The 20,761-nt window shown below is 36.9% G+C and overlaps 1 protein-coding gene across 1 annotated transcript; it reads right to left on the bottom strand.

The window, feature by feature from the left end:
* Window positions 1–15,837: 15,837 nt before the first annotated feature.
* On the bottom strand, window positions 15,838–17,013 carry LOC149160325 (putative membrane-associated kinase regulator 2). Its single transcript, XM_089434581.1, has one exon. It carries the CDS (start codon window positions 16,951–16,953, stop codon window positions 15,838–15,840), a length of 1,116 nt encoding a protein of 371 aa, XP_089290707.1. The 5' UTR covers window positions 16,954–17,013.
* Between the last annotated feature and the right edge of the window lie 3,748 nt (window positions 17,014–20,761).

Below are 20,761 nucleotides of genomic sequence, written 5' to 3'. Positions count from 1 at the left end.
AACCTTGAAGTTTCCTCCCATAGTGAAACCCACTTTGTTGGATACCTATCTGAAACAAGTGATTTATTTATTCATGACTTAAACATTTGGGATATCATTTTTAGCAAATTTATTCATGGGAATGTTCTAGTTGTCATGGCTTTTTGCATTTGAATTTCCTAGAAGAATTTATTTTTCAAAATAGTCTCTTTATTGGTTAGAATCTATGGAATTTAAAATAACTAATTTGATGCAAATATGTTTACAGAAATGGATCATGTAGATTCAGGGAAAAGACATCATTACATTGTTAAAGTTCTTTTGGCAGGTTGTCTTACCATTTTTTGTATTATTGCTCTGAGACAACCATATGGTTTTAATGGTTCAGATGTGGTAAGTATACTTAAGAATTTAGTCCTTGTATGACTCTTTTTTCAGCCAAGTTTGAACATATTGTTCTCAACTAGTTTATGATGGTTACGATATTAATCATGTATTTGAGCATGTAGATTTATGATATTATGTTGGCCAACTGAGTGCTTGTTGGATTTTCCTTACCTTATATTTTGTATCATTGAGCAACTTACTGTACTCATAGTTTAGTGTGATCAATTTAACTTTATATATGTTTATGACAAGTCCTTTTGACAGAAGATCGTGGCTTTACCCAGGTAAGATGTAGTTAAACTATTGACTAGGGCTAACATCTCTTGGTCACTTACCACTAGGATATCATTCTTAGATTAGAAACATACATCGAGGATAGTACCACCTTGTACCAGATTGTACCTTTAAAAGGAAAATTGTTGTACATTTTTGTCTTCACAGAGTAGTGGTGAACATGACATTCAAAAACATATTGGCAAAATGATTCTAGAAAAATTTCCCAACAACAAGCATAATTGTGGCAATGAAATTCTTTAGCATTGAATATTAATGACACCGAGGTTGTTTACTTCTGTATCCTCCTTAGGTTGAAGATGTTTGGACTATCTGTAGAACTTGAGTAGTGCATGATATTACGATCTGATCTTGAGAGAAAGGAAAAGAGGAAATCAAGGGTTGTCTATGTCAAGTCAATTTTGATAGAAGACGGGTGTGATCGAGCTCAATGGGAATTAGGCGTGTAAAATAATGTGAATGGTAAATAATGTGATTTTTCTATAATATTTATTCTTCTTAATGATCCAGGTGGATATTGGTGGCCACCCCCCTTTCCACCTATACGCCCCAGTCAGTTTCATCTGTTTCCTTGTTCATTTCAACATTTACTATTTTTAGCAGTTTTTCTAGTCCTGAACTTCTGGAGCAGTTTTGACTGCCTAAATGGATTTTTTTTGGGGTCTACAGTAGGCCCATAGCCATAGGAACAGGTCTACAGAAAAACCTGTAGTACTCAGAGAGAGCTTTCCAACAAGGTATCATACACGCCAAACAAAGATAATATGACCAAGTTACGACCCTGAGAAGTTGGCTGGCCAACTAACCCCAACCGGGTCCACAAACTCTTGGTATTACATCTGCCAGGGTTAGGGTTTTGTTTGTTTATGGTTTTATCATGTTTTCCAATAATAAATAGGCCCTTGAGCATCATTGTAACATAGTCCAGAGACATGTAACTTCCACATCTCTTCTCAAAGACAAGCTACCATTGCCCGAGCTATCTTATTTCCATTTTGTTTGTAAGCATAGTTCAATATTTTTCTATTAATGAAATGAAGTGTTTTTCTACTACATCTCTATGTTTATGATTATATTTTTAAGTTTTTGCATTCTTGTTTAAGTTTGGATCAATGGTATTAGAGTGGTCTGCTCTTTCTCTGTTTTTCTTTGCATGTCCCCAACGAGGTCAAGGTATAAGGAGTTAGGGCTTGATCTGGTTGAACCATTGCAAGATCAACCTCATAAAACCTGATGAACTCCCATGGTGGAAGAAAATAAAGATGAGGGGGCAAGAGATCCTTTCAAAATTTTGCTCGAGGAATCCCTCGAGTGACAGAGGGACGCGATGATGGATAACTTTGCCCAGATCCTTCAACGACTACCCACACACGATGCATCTTCATCTAGTAGCCACTCTGGAGGTGCCACTCCTTTTAAGGTACAAGTTAACTTCGATATTCCCATATTCGAAGGCTTGATAGATGCAGACACTGTAGATAAATGGTTAAACCTATTGGAAGGATATTTTTCAGTTCATGACTTTTCTAATTGGGAAAAGATTACTTTTTCACTTCTTAAAGGCGCCCCACACATCAATGATTGGTGGGAAAGCTACTGTGAGCAAAAGGAAGAGAGTAAACCCTTGTTATTTTTAGCTATACCCACTTGGAATTGTTTCTAAGACGCCATCAAGGAACAATATTACCCTATCGGGAGCTATGAAGGAAAATACATAAAGTAGACCACATTACGACATGGAAGGGACCAAGATGTGCTAGAGTTCATAAATACTTTCCATACCCTTCGCACGAAGCTGGGTATAAAGGATACTGAGCGCATTTGGTGCTCAAGTACCATGACTATCTACACAAGTACATCTAGGATGAGATGAAGTTGCTAGACATTTCCTCACTCATCATGGCGTATCGGTAGGTTGTCAAGATTGAGTAGAAGTTTAAATAGAAGAAGCGGGACTTTGGATCTACGAATCCAAAGCAAGGAAAAGGCACCCCCAAATCACAGAACAAAGGACCAAGCTAAGGCGATGCTACCCAGGACAGCCTATCGAAACCGCAAACAAAGAACAACACCTCGAAGATGAAGAAGGACACGAGAAAATGGTGTGATATCCATAAAAGCTCCACTCACAATACAAGAGATTGTCAGGCCAAGCAGTCACTAGTGGCTGAGTTGAGAGCTTCCGAATGAGACGAAGGTTCCGACTCTGAATCAGAACCTGATAAGGGAACTGGAAAAGCGAAGCAGATCATTGATGCAGAGCCCAGTGCCACCATGGCCACCACCAATATCTAGAAGATTGAGCCTATAGATCTAGACGAGGGGGAATGCCTCTTCCACTAAAAAATGTGGGTGAAGGGCTCTCTGCTACAGTTCATTGTCGAAGTGCGAGCCAAAAGAACCCCATTCCAGCAGAGGTTGTGAAGCGGATATGCCTAAAAACTATAGCATATCCATAGTCGTACACCATCAGGTGGCTTCACCAAGGACGAGATCTCCATGTCAACAAGTAGTGTTGCCTTCCCTACAACATCAAGCCCTTCATAGATGAGGTACTGTGTGACATTGCTCCTCTTGAATTTTGTGATGTATTGTTAGGAAAACCATACTTGTGGAAGAAACATACTGTATATGAGTCTAGACCTCGCCCTGTGATTATTACTTTTTCTAATAAGTTGTATAGGATATCGGAGGTAGCCCCGCCTACTGCCATCTCTTTGATCATTGTAAAGCAATGTTGTAAGATCATTTCCCAGACCAGGAAATTTTTTTTCCTTATGATTCAGCCCTAGGTCAAGAAGAAGGTTGTGGCCATAGCTTCCAAGCATGGCTCCTTTGCACAACAGCAACAGATAAACAAAGTCATGGAGGAGTATAGGGATATTTTAGCCTCACCCACAGGGGTACCTTTGCACTGTCAGGTCAAGCACTCCATCAATATGACCTTGGGCACACTGATGCCCAATGAATCGATCTATCGACGTTCTATTTTGGAGAACGATGAGATCAAGAGGTAGATTCAGGGACTATTAAAGAAAGGGAACATCAGGCCAAGCTCATCACCTAGTGGGAGCTCGATTGTATTGGTATAGAAGAAGGATGAGACCTGGAGGATCTATATTGACTATCGGGTGATGAACAAGATCACTATCCGAAATAGGTACCCAATCCCTCGAATTGATCACCTTCTCGATGAGCTCAAATGGGCCAAATATTTCAGCAAGATTGACTTGAAGTCAGGTTATCACCAGGTGCCTATCGACCACTCCAATGTGTAAAAGAATGCCTTCAAATCCAAGGAGGGCATCTTTGAATGGTTGGTCATGCCATTCAGATTGAAGAATGCCCCTGCAGCTTTCATGAGACTGATGGATGACACCTTATGACCCTTCACCAATGCATTTGTGGTGGTGTATTTAGATGATATCTTGATCTTTAGGTGGAGTTGGGAAGAACACCTCCACCATATTCGACAAGTCCTTAAAACTGTGCAACAACACAAGCTGTGTGCTAGCTTGGAGAAATGCACCTTTGGCCTGACCCAAGTTCAATATCTGGGGTACATCATTGATGAGCAAGGTGTACATGTGGACCCATCCAAGATACAAGTCATTCGGGCTTGGCTAACCCCAACCATTCTCACAGAGCTCTGTAGCTTTTTTGGTCTTGTTAATTTCTACCGTAGGTTCGTGTTGGGGTTCTCTCATATCACTTAGCTTTAAGTCAAGTCACAAAGGGTGGAATGAAAATAATTTTTTTGGTCAAAAAACCAACAATAAGCGTTCTCTAAGTTGAAGAATCGCCTTTGTTTTACACCAGTGCTCACATTACCAGACATACAATAACCATTTGAGATTGAGACAAATGCCTCTGACTATGCTATTGGTGCAGTTATTACTCAACACGGGCATCCAGTGGCTTACCACAATGAGACACTTTTAGACACAGTTCGAAAGTACCCCACTTATAAAAAAGAAAAGTATTCCATTGTGCAGGCCTACCGTCAATGGAAGCATTACATTCTGTGGAAGGAAATGGTCATCCACACAAACCACCAAACTCTACAGTTCATACAGACACAAGGGAAGTTGTAGAATGATCGCCATCGGAAATGGTCCAACTATTTGCAACAGTTCCATTTGAACATTAAGTATAAAAAGGGAAACACCAATAATGTTGTTGATTGCCACAGCTGACCATCGGTCATGGCGTTGATTACTGTGATCGACTCCTATGGTCATGAGACATCGAGGTGGACACATCTTTACAAGAGCGATCCAGAATTCGACAACATATACCACACACTCCTGGAAGGGAAACAAGTTCCAAATATTCACCTTCAGGATGCATTGTTATGCCACCTGGGACACATCTGTTCTCCTTCAAGTGAGCGTGCCAAGATGATTTGAGAGGCGCACTACAGTTGGGTTGCTAGAAATTTCGGAGTAGATAAAAAAGTCACGGTATAGCAAAAGTATTTTTATTGGCCGAAACTTCGTAAGGATGTTGGGAAGTACATTAGATCCTACACCGACTCTACCATTTCCAAACCATCCATGAAGAAGCAAGGCTTCTATACTCCTCTACCTACTACTAGCTGGCCTTGGGAATCTACCTCCATGGATTACATGTCGGGCCTTCCTTCTACTAAGCACGACAAGGATTGCATTTTCATTGTCATCGACAAATTCTCTAAGATGGCCATCATGGTGACCTGCAAGAAGAGTATCACTAAAGAGGCCACTGCTAAGCTCTTCTTTGAGCGAATATGGGTACACTTTTGGATCCCATAGTCCATTGTCTCAGATCGGGACAACAAATTCCTGCATGCATTTTGGTCAAGTCTCTAGTTGATGCTGGATAAAAAACTTACTAAGTCCACGACTTTCCATCCCCAAACTGATGGCCAAAGAGAGGTTGTCAATAGGATGATTGTACACATTCTGCACATGTACAACTCGAAGCATCCATGCACGTGAAATGAAAGTCTCCCCTATGTCCAACACATCTACAACAAATCTCTCCATAGCTCAATAGGCCACAACCCCTTTCAGACAGGGCTAGGATTTCAACCATTATGCCCCATTGATGTGGCCATACCATTTGCAGCCACTCAGGTTGATTCATCTCACATTTAGTCTAAAGTTGAAAGGGCTAACAACCTTAATGAGCACATTCAACACATCCGTGAGCAGGTCCATGATATATTGGATAGAGCCAATGCTAAGTACAAGTAGCGGCATGATCAACATTGAGTGTTGCACAAGTTCCGGGTGGGCAATAAATTTTGGCTACATTCGCAGAAAGATTGCCTTCCTGGACCCCACCGCAAGCTTCACCTAATCCGATATGGGTCATACACCATCACCATGTCCATCGTTGACAATGCCTTCAAGCTCAGCATCCCACCGTTCCTTGGTCTTCACCCAGTGTTCAATGTAGATCGCCTTCGGCCATAGTTTCCACCATTGTTTAACACATCTGACATTGCAGAACAACTCACACAAATGGAGCTCAACCTGGAATACATGGAACAGACCACAACTGATCAGATCATGGACACATAGATCAAAAACACTCGCCAACAGTGGATACAACTATATCGAGTTTTCAAAGCATGCTAACTCCTTCATGAGGGCAACTGGTTCACTAGGGACCAGGTTCAACAGAAATTTTCTCACCTCATGGAGCCTCTGCACGCAATGGGGACCATTGCTTCCTAAGGGGAAGAATGATCCAGGTGGATATTGGTGGCCACCTGCCTATTCCACCTAGACCCCCCAGTCAGTTTCATCTGTTTCCTTGTTCACTTGAGCATTTACTATTTTTAGCATTTTTTTCGGGTCGTGAACTTTCAGAGCAGTTTTGACCCCCTAAATGATGTTTTTTGGGGTCTATGACAGGTCCATAACTATAGATAGGGGCCTACAACGAAACCTGTAGCACTAAGAGAGACCTTTCCAACAAGGTATCATACATGCCAAATGGAGATAATATGAAAATGTTACGACACCGGGAAGTTGGTTGCCCAACTAACTCCAAAGAGGTCCACAAACTCTTGGTGTTACATCTTGTGGGGTTAGGGTTTGGCTGTTTAGGGTTTTCTCATGTTTTCCAATAATAAATAGGCCCTTGAGCCTTATTGTAACACAATTCAGAGGGATGTAGCCACCACATCTCTTCTCAGAGATAAGCTAACATCATGTGAACTATCTTATTTCCATTATGTTTGTAAGCATAGTTCATTATTTTTATATTAATGAAATGAAGTGTTTTTCTGGTGCATCTCTGTGTTTATAATTATATTTGTAAGTTGTTGCAATCATGATTAACTTCAGATCACTTAATGTGAATGGTAAATCTTCAATACTCTACCCTGCTTCCAAAGTCTTCATTCTACATATCCACAATTGTTTAAACTAACATTCTCCTTCTGATTGGATGTATTCCTTTGAGAATAAAATCCACTTAACTATGGCATCTTCGTTGAAGTAATTTGTGGGTCCCAACGACACTTATTTGAGATCTTTGTTTTTCGCTAGTCGTTCGGATTCCCTTTTTTGAGCACATACACTAGTTTATCTCAGTGATTGAAGGCATATATTTATGAACATTGAGCTCCAATGCTCAAACAAAAGTTTGGTAAAAGGTAATTAACTAGTCTGTGCATGAAGTAAGCATTTGGTGCCTAATCCTTGAAGCTATTCCAAGAATTTAAGGTTGACCAGTGATTCCCTAACTAGACACTGACGAGGGCACAAACGATGGGTTTATTTTGAATCCTCTTAAGGGCATTTGGAAGGTAGATTTGTGACAATGCTTGGCACATTTTTCATGTTAGAGTCTTGGCATAATTATAAGGGTAAGTCTGGAGAGTTGTTGCAAACAAATTCAAAGATCTGAATTTACAAATTTGAGGCAACTTCTGTGAGTTGGCATTGTCTAAGCTTTCAACTCTTCCTTGGTATGAGTGAATTATGTATGCACAGTTTAAGCTTATCCAAGATAAACAGTCCAACACCAATTTGCATCCTTTCTTGAGGCTATTGTGGAAGATTTGTTCTACAAAATTACATCATATTTACATATTGTGGTCGAGGTGTTAATAGTGAGCACTAAAGTTATTTTAGTTAGAATGAGTAATGATAAGACATATAACCTTCTATAGAAATCGCAATTAGATTCTGCTTAAAGGTGACTTAATTGTAACACATTGATTTTGACATGACAACATCAGTAAAATTATATAAGTCGTTGCTGCTGGTACACCTATGTTTGGTGCATTAATCATTGTATAACATTGAAGGATTCTGATGGCATTATCAATCAGAACTATTGCTTGATTGACAACAGTATGAACACTGTGTTGTACAATATTTGTATTGACTATAAAGCATTTAAGAAACAGTAATGTTGTTTTTCCTGAGACTAGTAAGGATTATCAAATAGACTATTTATTGTTGCTTGTGGTATACATTCTCTGGATCTTGTTTGCTCCCTTAATTGTAAGTGCATAAAAATATTAGATTCATAGGACAGGGTACCATTAATCATGTGAGTCAATGATCTTGGACATTTTTTGATTGAATTCTTCAAAACTTATTGCCATTTGATCTTCCAAAATGTGCAGATAGTTTTGTTGGTTGGAACAATGCTACAAGTTATAATAACATAGGTTCTATTTTGCAAAATGCTTTCCATTTTGCATTCTTTTTGTGGATATGGGTAACCACTTTGCATTCTTTTTGTGGATATGGGTAAGCAATATGCTCTTCCAGTAAAGAATAAATTCTTGTGCGTAGAGTCATTTGGTTTACTATGGTAATGATCGTAACATTTTAAAGTCTTTTGTTTGTTGGCATGTGGTTTAGTGGTTGAGACAAGGCATCACCATGTTAATGACCAAAAGTCAAACTCAAAGATGAGAGCCCTGAATTATAAGTTGGTTTAATTTTATGAGGTTTATATGCAATATTAATTCAATAATTAATAGAAAATATAGTCTTAGGCACCCTAAATCAACTTAACTCTATATAGCTTTAGAATTTTATTTTTGCTACATCTTTGCATCTTATTTAGAGTTGCCCATTCTCATGTCCAGATTGTTCATCAATTTATGCCTTGTGATTGTTCCTCAATTTATGCCTTACTGGTTTCCTTTGCAACATCTGATGCAAACGCTAGTTACAACACTCCCCTCCCACCATCACTTTGCAATTTATGCCTTGCGATTGTTCCTCAATTTATGCCTTACAGGTTTCCTTTGCAACATCTCGTACAAATGCTAATTACAACACTCCCCTCCCACTATCACTTTGCACAATCCTATAGATGCTAACCAATTAGATTGTTGTAAACCGTTGATCTAAACGCCATCTAGACTCTGACTCCTGCGCGAAAGAGCTAGTTCTCCTATTCGTCTACAAAAGCCTCATTCCAAATGTCGTCGGGAACAGTAATAGGCCAACACAGTTATCTAACAAGCACGGTCCCAACGGTCTCCCTCCTTCATCATCATTCATAAAAAGCAAACTCCTCTTGTAGTTTTCCACATTATAACGAAAATCTGAATAAAAGCTAATCTTACCTTTGCACTTTTGTATAGGCTCCTCTACGCTTGTGCATTTGTTTCCCCCATATTTATCAGCTGGGCAGTGCTCATCACGCATAGGAAGTCTAATCAAACTTCGTGGCCAGTAATCAGATTGCTAGTCTGAGCTGCGTGATTCCAATCCCATTTTCCGAAATCTCAAAGGAGATGACACAGATCTGGCAACAAATAATGATGATGATTTCTCAAAGACAAACATCATTTTTGTGTATAGGAAAGATGTAGAACAAGCTTATGTACAATTTCCCATAGCATCTAAGAATTGCAGAGCGTTAGGCTATCAATGGTGGAAGAACTCTTAGTCCTTTCCTTATACCTCTCTCCATCATATTCTCTCATGCGTATGTAAAGACATGGAAATGGTCCATACACATATTTTTGAATAAGCTGATCAGATTATCTTCATTAGCAAAGACAGTGCTATTCTTCCCTGCTGCTGAAGTATGGTTGGAAGGAGAGGAGGATTGCACAATAAACCTCCAATGGGTATTTTTTCCTACCATAGGAAGCTAAAATGGAATCTTTGATTCTGTCCATCCCCATAAACTAAAGAAAATAATCAAAATCAAAGCCATCCAAGTTCGAGCTTTCTTCTATTTCAAACTCTTTTTACATAGCAGACCCATAACCTTATAAGATTATCTTAAACAAAGACAAAAACATAAACATGAGCATTTGTTCACTGAGATATCTAGACACTGGAATGCCTGAACACTAATTTACAGAATTGTTGAAAATGATTAGCTTCTTCATTACCTCAGCCTCATTTGTGCAAAACTCTATTTTTTTCGTAGTCTTAACCCATAATATCAAGCAGAGCGGTTAGAATCACAAGTTCACAGAACTACATCTTATACTTATTTATTCTGGGCTCCTTGGTAAATATAATTTTAAAAATAACTTACATTGTACACGCTAAATGGCATATGATAAATATAATTTTAAAAATAACATACACGGTACACATTAAATGTTAGAACATCTTGTCTATGTATATCATGGGAAAACATGGAATTTCAGCGACCTTCAGTTTATGAACCTACTAACTGCTAGCATCTTCATATTTTATTTTTTCTTTATGTTTGCAAAGGTTGCATGGCACATGCATCTCTTTTCCGCTGGTTATCCCAATACATTTTCCTAGTGAAAACAAATTCCAACAAGAGAATGAATCTCATGACAATTACCAGGACCTCAAACACCTCATTCAATCTCATGACAATTACCAAGACCTCAAACACCTAAGAATGAGGTAGGCACTTTCTTCTTCTAATATGCAGCAAACCTCATCAATCTTCTTCTTTCCCATGGAACTTGACTGATCACCCTCAAGTATATCATCTTTAGGAGAAACTTAATCCAGGAACATACATTTCTCTCCCATGATTGGACAATCATGCAAATATCAAAAAATTGATATCTCTTTTGTAATCCAAGTTCAGATCCCATATTTTCAATCAGTACTCTACTCTTTTTGAAAATTGTCGTAGGCACGAGAATTGGTAAATTGTCCGTGGACTATTTAAGAGAACAGATATGGACAGTAATGTATTTCCAAAACTCTTGTATCGGATACATTTATCACACATAAATTGAATTCGAACAATCTGATGACGTTTCACGATATGTGAGAGAGATGAGGATACGCAAGGCTTTTCTTAATTTTGTTTTATGGCAGGATTAGAGACTCAATTTTAGAAAACTTATAAAGGGAGACTAATAATTTTCTCTTTGGGATTCTCTTTGATACTCTGAATTTTGGATATAATTACATTCAGACATAGGAAATATGTTTTAAGGACTTCTATACTTTCATCCCTAATTATTGCATTATTTTCTTTTTCCTTATTTTGACATAAAATATATGAAATACCTCTGGAACTTGGTGTTAAAACATATTTCTCTTGTTTTATAGAATACCTCGATTTGTTTTCCAACGTAATGAAACATAACGCATAATATTGCATTGGACTCATTTTCAAATGAGACATGTCAAGAATTTAAATAATTTGTTCGTGCATGATATTAATGAGTCTGATATTATATTGTTAATGCATAACACTATGTTTTATCAATTTCCTTACTTCCCAGCCAGTAGATAAAGACAATGATCTATTTATAATAGATTTTCCTTGCAGACTTCACATTGCACAAAAAATTATCCATAGCCATTGTTTTTCTTAAACATCATGTGGTCTATTTCTTGCTGAATCAATATCAACAATAATCACCACACCACCAATAATCAATCAAAACCACCAATAATCACCACAGGAGTGGAGTCAATTTTTGAAATAAGAAAGTGCGTAGAATCTCTTACTATGATTCCATGGCTAACAATCTTGGAGATAAACTACTGAGATTCCATGGCTAACAATCTTGGAGATAAACTTATTATCAATGTGCTAGTCCCCACACATGTGAACATTTTTTTTCAAGATCTAGACTAGACATGCTCTAAAGTTGTTTTAATGAAAGCAAAAGCAATGCCCAACCTTTCACTGTAGTGGCTAAGGGAGTATCTTAGGTCATCCCCTTTCTTTCATCTTTTGTATATATGAATCATATGTAATATCAACACATCTCTCACGGTATGTCACTTTTTCACCTTTATTTTTCCATTCATGGATAACATAATATATTGCTTAAGGAGATTTCTTAAACTTAACTTTTCTAGTGTGAGCATTCCTAAGTGGAACATATCGATACTGAAATCAATGTTTGATATAAAAAACCAAAATTGAAGTGCAGATGCAACGGATCCAATAGGGTCGTGGAATACTCAAAAGTATTCCAATTTATATTTCATAACTTGAGCATGTTGACATTGCTCTCGGTGTGCAACCTTAGAAATAAGGGAAAATTTTCTTCAAGTATAGTAGAAGTTAGGAGTTGATTTAGGGCAGCTATAAAATAGGTTTGTAGATAATTGAATGCAAAATCAAAAACATCTGTGAAAACTTTTTTTTTCTTTTTTTTCTTTTTGAGTCTTTGATCATATCTTGGCCAGCATTTTAGTGATGATGACATGTATTTTCTAGAAATGTTAAAAGCAGTGTTACTAGAAATGTTAAAAGCAGTGTTAGAGAGCAGTTTTGTAGACCAACCAGATGCATTTAAAGATGAATAAAGGAGAACTAGGGCATGCATTTAGTATTCAACATGGTAGAAAAGTAAATTGAGTTTTCAATTTTCTTTTTTGATTCAGGGTCAACCCACAATTGTTGTTTACACCTTTTGGCAAGCAAGAGAGGTGTAATTAGGAGAAAAGAAGCTCAATTGAGTATTTTATAAGTAGTAGATCGAGCAATATTTTAGCCCTAGATTAAGTTATTTGAAGGCTTAAATATTATTTGATCAAGTTCCTAGATTAAGTTATTCTAGGGCTTAAATATTACTTGATCAAGTTACAAAACAAACCCTGGATCAAGCTCATGTGTAACATGTGGTTATTTAGGCACTTGATCCGGAGCCTTGTTGGTTTTGGCTAGATATTTGAAAATAGAGCTCAATTGAGCTCCTTTAAATTATCAAAATAATTTTAAAAAAGGCTTGATCTAGTTCTTTTAAATTGTTAAATTATCAATTAATATTTGGTTATTGGTGGGGGTTAATTATTAAAAGAGCTCAATCCAGCTCTTCACCCCTCGTGAAAACAAGGGCTAGATCAAGAGATTTTCTTCAAATTTTACCTAAAGCACTCGATGGAGATTTTTAAGTGCTTGATCTAGCTGTTGAGAGCCTAAAAAATAGAGTTTTAGCTCCTCTTCTGTAGATTTATGTGCAAGGTCATCTTGTAGCGTGGTGAACTTTAGGCAATATTTGTTCTTAGGTGGCAGAGTTGATGACATTGGATTTGTGAGCTAAACTTTAAGCCAATGACATATAAGTTTGACATTTTCTAATTCATATGATATTTTCATCTAATTTCTTTTAAATGTTATGCTTGAATTTTTTTTGGACAATTTCAAAAGGGCTTAATGAAAAACATTAACATAAAATATACAAAACTAAATAATTTCAAAAAATAACATTCTCTTCATAAAAGTATTCTTGGTTTTTGAATCTATTAAAATAGTACAAAAAAATACTTGATCAATGCATGTGTCTCAAAAATGCAAATCAAATATTAATTCACCAACTTTGAAAAATAATAAAAAATATAATTTTGCATAAAAAGAGGTTTCAATATGCATATGTTAGTTCTCACTATGTACATCTTGCTCTTATATATATATATATACTAGACTAAGTTATTGCAAGTGGACACACACATACTTGTTAAGATGTACTAAAAATTGCAAGGATGAGTATTTAATTTAATGGAAAATTGTATTTTTACTCCACAATTTGAATTTTTCCTCCAAATCAGAATTCACAAAGCTTGTATGAATTTTAAGGGCTTCAATTGGATAAAAGAGTCAAATTTTCAAATTTCATTACTGAAAAGTGTAAACCATATTCACATTTTCACCCTTCATTTAAAGAGACTGGGTGGGCATTTTGGTAAAATCCTTAAAAAAATATTTTGATACTAGGTAAAGAAGAAAATTTTATGGTATTTTGGCAGATTAGGCATTTTTGAGATGAGAAATGAAAACCTAGAATTATAGGAAGTGGGGGAATGGAGAGACAAACATATTCAAAGTTGAATCAATGAATTTGGATTTGAAATGAATTTTAGATGTGAATTTTGGTGAAGCAATGCAAATTTGGTTGACTTTCATAAAAAAAAACAGAAATTAGTACTGAGTTGGCAGATTAACTGCTTGCATTTGGCAACGAGTTCGAAAATTCTGAAATACAGGTCTGTAGCCAAAGTTTCAAGCTTCAACCTTGGTAGAATGAATTATATCTCAAGGGGGCTTGACCCAATGAACTTCTACATATCAAATGAGTTCGTGGAATACTAAACAATACTATTAATTTGACTACATATTGGAAAATACCTCTAAAACTCACATTATTTAAATACCAACACAATAAGCCTTTCCAATATTAAAAATCTTTCACTAGAATGGTAGGTACCCATTTTTATTAATACATGTTGATGACATCAAACTAAAAAATTACTGACTTTAAAAATATGACACTTAAGAGTGGTATTGTCAAAACATTGGCCATTCACACTGTCCTGTGCTTCTAATCATTTGGTTTCCTTTGAATATCTACAGCAGCGTTCCGCAAGACCTTCAGCAACACTTTTTCGGGTATACAGTGATGTACTTCCAGCAATAATCTTGCAGTCATCTTCCATAACAGCCCGCTTAGGTCTCAATGGAGCATCCGGAATTTGGACAGTTTGGTGTATCTGCGCAATGAGACAATGTAAAACTTTTAGACCCATGCTAATAGAGTATTATATGTGGAGTTCATATTTGAGACATAGCACAGAAATAACTGATGGTCTTAAAAGCAATTTGATAACCGGATAGAGGAGAGACTGCGTAATTTGAATCAGGCCGGAGCCTGGGAACAAAGCCTAAACAATATTTAACTAAAACTTAATCTCCACAATTTCAATATCTTTTAGGCTCAAGCATAATTCACGTTTATTTGGCATCTATAATCTCTCATTTTGAGACCCACATTATCACTCTGATTTGGGTGGTCTGCACAGGCTGCTTATGAAGAATAGGAAGAATGCACTGTCCAAAATGGCTATAATTAAAGTGTCTATCAAGTTTATATGTCCCCATATATCCCTGCCATAACTTATAAATTGGAGAAAGAGATGGTTTAACTCAGAAGCTACAACATCTCTACATAGCAAAGATGCATCTGTTACCTTATCAATTACTAGGATCCATATAAACAATGTCTTAACAAAAAGTTAAAAAAAGTATTATCGAAGCTCACACTCCCTGGGCACCATTAAGTATCTGACTGAAGGTCATCTCAGTCACTTGCTGAACACAATAAATAATTAGATGAATGCTTACAATTAGGTAAAATATATGCTTACAATTTCAAGATGAATGCCTATAAGTATCAGCAGTCACTACGGCATTAACAAAAATAAAAGATGAAGGCTTATCAGGATCAGGAGGGACTGATGCAAAAACAATACGAAGAATGCATATGAAGGTAAGTAGGCACTGCCATGGAAATAATATGAATAATGCCTGTGAGGATACGGAATGAAGGTGAGAACTTGGGTGTCTACTAAGCTTGCGGGCATGCATTTAAGCCCTAAGACTTGAACTTCGCCAGCTCTAAATCAAAAATAATTTGCTTAGGAAAGGAAAGTGAGAAAGGAACACTAGAAGAGTTTGAAAGGGCCGCTGTTAAAAAATAGTAACAGTGGTCGACAGTGATGCCTATCAGGATCTACAGGGATCACTGTCAACAATGAAAAAATAAGGGGAATTCACATTGAGATAAGCGTACATAACAAGAAGACGACTCCCTATGAGTCTCATGAAGCAGCATTGCAAAACAATAACAAAAATGCACCCCAAGATAAGCACACATAACAACAAGAGAAATCTCTATTAGCTTCAGCAAGCAGCATTGCAAATCAATAAGAGGAAGGGCTGTGTGCCAAGAGTAGGGCTGTTACCATATTACTTTCCATTCATGTCAATGGACTGCTTGCAGTGGGTTATGGCTCCTTGAATAGCACTCTGCACCTCCATCAATGCGCTTTCACTACTGCGGTACTTAGGAAGGTTCTGCTGCATTTCAGAAGGTTGTTGTTTCCCCTTACCCAAATGCTTGTAAAGCAGCTTCAAGTTACCAGGGAAATATGAGGGCGAACCACATGAGAATAACATCTGATTTTCACTTCTCTCTGAATCCAGATATCTACCATTTTTCACTCCATTCCTTCCTCCGGGTTTCTCCAGATCTCCAAACCTAACTTTTTCATTACACCTCTGTGAAATCTTAACGTACAAAGGCTTGATCTTCTTCACATACTTTTGAACAATCTCCTTAGCTCTCTTTTTATCCCTATCCATATTTTTACAGTGTCCTTCTCCATAATCAGAATCTTCTGATTTCTTCAGAAACCAATTGCTTCCATCTCTCTTGGCAACCTTAGAATTATCTCGAGTGAATAGAGACATCAGTGGTACTTCCACCACCTTCAATTTCAGAGTAAGTAATCTATTCTGCTTGGGCACAGGAGTGTCCATACCAACATCAGTACCACACTTAGCACAAGTAGACTGGAAATCCATATCGACTTTAGCTGGCTTTCTAAATCCAAACAAAGATATCTTCAACTTGGTAGCAGTTTTCAGCAAGTTGGGGAAGTGGGACTTGACTCCTAAAGGGACGTTACTAGAAGAGTGCAGTGAGGTATGGATATCCTTAATATCAACATCATATTCAAGAGGTGTAGGTATTAGTTGAAGGGGAAGCAACTGGCGTTGGTAAAACAAGTTATCTGCAGGAGAAAGGCACTGATTAGGGTTTGGGGAATTAGAGCTACAAATAGAGAAGTTCAATTCAAATTCATCTTCGCTATGATCCTCGTCTGAGCTTGAGCCAGAATTTCGGATTGGATAGGTGGCTGTTATTGGGGATACGGGGGATGAAATATCAATTTCAAAATATTGAGCATCCTCTGCTTGAGGAGGTGTGTATTCATGACGGTGAGCCTGAATATCTTCTGAGTAAGCTAATGCTGAGCTTTCCGGATGGTATTTACATAGACTCCTACAGTAATTCTCCATTGGATTTGGATTTGGATTGAAGCCTGAAAATATGTGAACTCTAAGAGCCTACAGCCTGCCCTAGTATGCTGTTATGCATTGATGGGTAATTTTCAAGCTTGTATCACTTATTTATAGGGGCAACGTGCAGATTGCAGAGGAATGTGTTCAGTGTTTCTCTTTTATTTAGGTGAAGCGTGCAAATTGCAGAGGGATGCGTTCCGTTTTTCTCTTTTATTTAAGTGCAGGCACGCTTACTGGAGCACTTAGTGATCAATGAAGCTTTGGGGTTTGTAAACAATAACTCCAAGCTGCTCCGACAACTTTCATAAATAAAAACAAGAGCATTGTTAGCATGTGATTAAAAACGTGAGTAGGTGTCGATGGATGGTCTACTTTGTTAGAAATCTGATAAAAGAACAGGTGTCAGCTGTGAGCGTAAGATAATGATGTGAACCTAAGTTAATTTAGTACAAATTGCCGCTTTAGTTTACTACAATTCCTGCACCCAAAAAAATTCCACAAAATTAGACCGAAATCTTTAGCATGTGGATAACGGATCACGGTAGTTTTGTTTTTGAGAATTCATGACAGTGTGATGTTGTGGGCTTACACTGTTTCACAGTATCTTGTCAGCCGGTCGATTTCTCAATGCTGGATGCGATTGAGGATCTTCCTGACTAATGCTGATTTAAGATCAAAGAAGGTACATTGAACTTACAATATTACATTATTTAAAAAATATTGTCGCGCAGATGTAGGGTGTCACACAGACAGGTAAGAGTTTACATTTCCAGAACCATTCAATTGCACAGCCCACAAAGTTCAGCATTCCAATGTCTACGGAAAATGCACTTTTATCCAATGACGTAAGCCCCGAACGGTGTTAGTGCCCTTTCGATTTAGGTAAGAGACTACCGAATTAAGACGGGTCCACTGATATTACGAATTGACAGTATGGACTTGCTTCCTCCTCACAGGGGCTAACATCGGTATATATACATTTAATCCCTAGGTTGAAATAAATAATTTATGCATGCGTCTTGTTAATTTGAGTGTCAGACAAAGTTACCACGGATTTTCTGTAATGGTTTATGGATTTGAATTGTTAATTGATTTGAATGGGAGTATGTTTTAAAATTGGTTTTTATTTTTTTTCATAGGTAATAAAATAGGTTAATGGTTTCAGAGATTTTTGGCTAGAGTAGAGTAAAAGTTTGTCTTTTTTAATTATTAGCAAAATAATCTTAACTGTCATGGTTTTTTAGGTTAATGGTTTTAAAGACTTCTAACAAGAATAAAAGCTTACCTCTTAGTAATCATTAGCAAAATAATAATCATCAACAAAATAATCTTAGGTGCTTTAGTTTTTCTTAAATAATTGTGATAATCAATCTACCTAATATTGAAAAATAACAACCAATTTAACAACTAAATAATAATAAATTTTCTCACTATATTATTAAAAACAAAAAATCAAAAACAAAAACCTGATTTTCCCACTATATTTATTTAAAAAAAATAAAAACCAAAAACAAAAACCTGATTTTCCCACTATATTTATTTTAAAAAAATAACAAACAAACGAACAAACTTCCTAATTTCAAGTATTGACATTTCTATTTTGGGTGTATTTTATTTTTCACTTGGTTCAACTTGTGATATATATTGGAATTCAGGGTAATATAAGTGAAGTTTTTATTCCTCTATTCATTTTTGTTTTTTTGTGCAAAATTATTTTGTTATTCATAATAATGCCAGAACTTCATTATGCATGAAAAAGAAATTCATAACTTCTAACTTCTATCTTTTTGCCTCTAAACACTTTTACCAAATGAAATGATAAGCCAAAACCGACATTTTTTTTACTATGGTTAATGATTCTCCATTGTAAGCTGAATCAAGGAAATTGGAAACACAAATTTATTATCATTGCAATCATGTTAATGTCCCCATTGAGACCAGAGGCTAGCCTCATTGTAATATATATGATTCTAACTATAGTCATAACAGGTTTTGAGATTCATGATACCGAGTTAACACGTCAATATTGTCTTATATAATATATATGATTCTAATTATAGTCATAACAGGTTTTGAGATTCATGATACGTCAATATTGTCTTCTATAAAGCATGACAACTAGTATAGGGCCATTAATGTGCAAGATAGTTTGAATTTTGTATTTGCTTAAATCTAGTTGGTGGTATATATTTCCCCGCACATTAATGATCATATAACATTGTATATACTGAGAGTCATAAAGCATTTGGTGTATATATTACCCCGCACATTAATGACCATATAACATTGTATATATTGAAAGTCATAAAGCACTGACCCCTCAAAATTTAAAAAATATTGTTAGATCCTCTACCATATTAATAGATAAAAATGATATTATATTTTAATATAAATAAATAAATAAATAAAATTAATTTTATTTTTAATAAAAAATATTTTATATAATATATAAGAAATATATATGTTTTTGATGATTGAATTTTAATTATTTAAAATTAAATAATAACATTAAAGGTAATTACAATAAAATTTATTGTGAACCTTGATGGATGATAGTATTGAACTCATGATTTGGTATAGAAATACGAAGAAAAACGATTCGAGCATGAAGTTTCGAGGGTTTACAGATCTCGAAATTTGCAGACCTTGGGTTTGACCTAGAGAGGAACAGGATCAGAGTAGCAGAGCTTCTCAGGAGGGGTCAGAGCCTGACCCGACAGATGGTCAACGAGGGGTCCATAGGGACCCCTACCTTCAGACAAATAATCATGCAAAAACAAATAGCACAGGAAGGTGTGCGAATCACAGGGTATGAAAGGTCACAGAAAGAGGAGGGAACCAACAAGGGGAGGAGACAAGATGTGAACAAGACGGAAGACAGCACTCAGAAACTGAAAGGAAAGGAGAGTGAAGGTAGAGCAAACAATAGGAGTAGGGAGAAGACAGCGTAGGCACATATTACTCAGGAGAACAAACAAGAAGAGGAGAAAAAAGACGGAGAAGAAGAAGCACTGGAAAGAGAGAGAGAGGAGAAAGGGGACAAACCAAACAATCTCAATGACAAAAAAAGCCGGGGACCATGCAAGCCTAAAACAACAGAGGCCCTAAGGGTGGTGATCACAGACCCGGAAATTCAAGCCTACAGAGAACACATGACTAGACACGCAGTGATCTGCAAGTTCATGGGACTATGGCCAACGGAGAGAGCACTGTGTCAATGGATCAAGCAACAATGGAAACCCAAAGGTGATGTTAGACTACACTTAGGGGCCAAAGGTTTTTTCACTGTTGTTTTTTCGAATCTAGAGGACAAGGATAGAATATCTGATGGGAGACCTTACTTATTTGCTTCAGCAGGTCTCTATATGAGACCTTGGAAGCCTAACTTCGTGCCAGAGAAAGAAACCTTTAAGCAGGTGCCAGTCTGGATTCACCTATTCTCCCTTCCAATAGACTATTGGGGCTACTCAGCTCTAAAACATATAGGTGACAAGCTAGGAACTTTTATCAAAGCCTCAGAAGCCACTCTGCAAAGAAGATATACGTCCTGTGCACGAATCTGTGTGGAGTTGGATGTGTCGGGGGCTTTGCATGAAGGACTGTGGTTGGAATACAGGGATGAGGACTATTTCCAAGCTATTGACTATGAGCAAATTCCATTTCGCTGCAGGAAGTGTCATGAGCATGGACATTTAATAAGAGAATGTCCATTAAACAGATCAGTGGAAGAACTTAAGGGAGAGCAGGCAGAAAAGAACAGGGATACCTTCATAAGACCAAGAGCAAGACAGAGAGAAAACAGGAA

This window comes from Pinus tabuliformis, chromosome 5_2 (assembly GCF_031772625.1).
Source record: "Pinus tabuliformis cultivar Carrire ecotype Pingquan chromosome 5_2, CPIR1, whole genome shotgun sequence".
Taxonomy (NCBI): domain Eukaryota; kingdom Viridiplantae; phylum Streptophyta; class Pinopsida; order Pinales; family Pinaceae; genus Pinus; species Pinus tabuliformis.
This window is presented reverse-complemented; position numbering and strand designations above follow the sequence as displayed.

Coding starts and splice junctions, on each gene's coding strand:
- LOC149160325 (XM_089434581.1), bottom strand. CDS start 16,953: ATGGAGAATTACTGTAGGAGTCTATGTAAATACCATCCGGAAAGCTCA.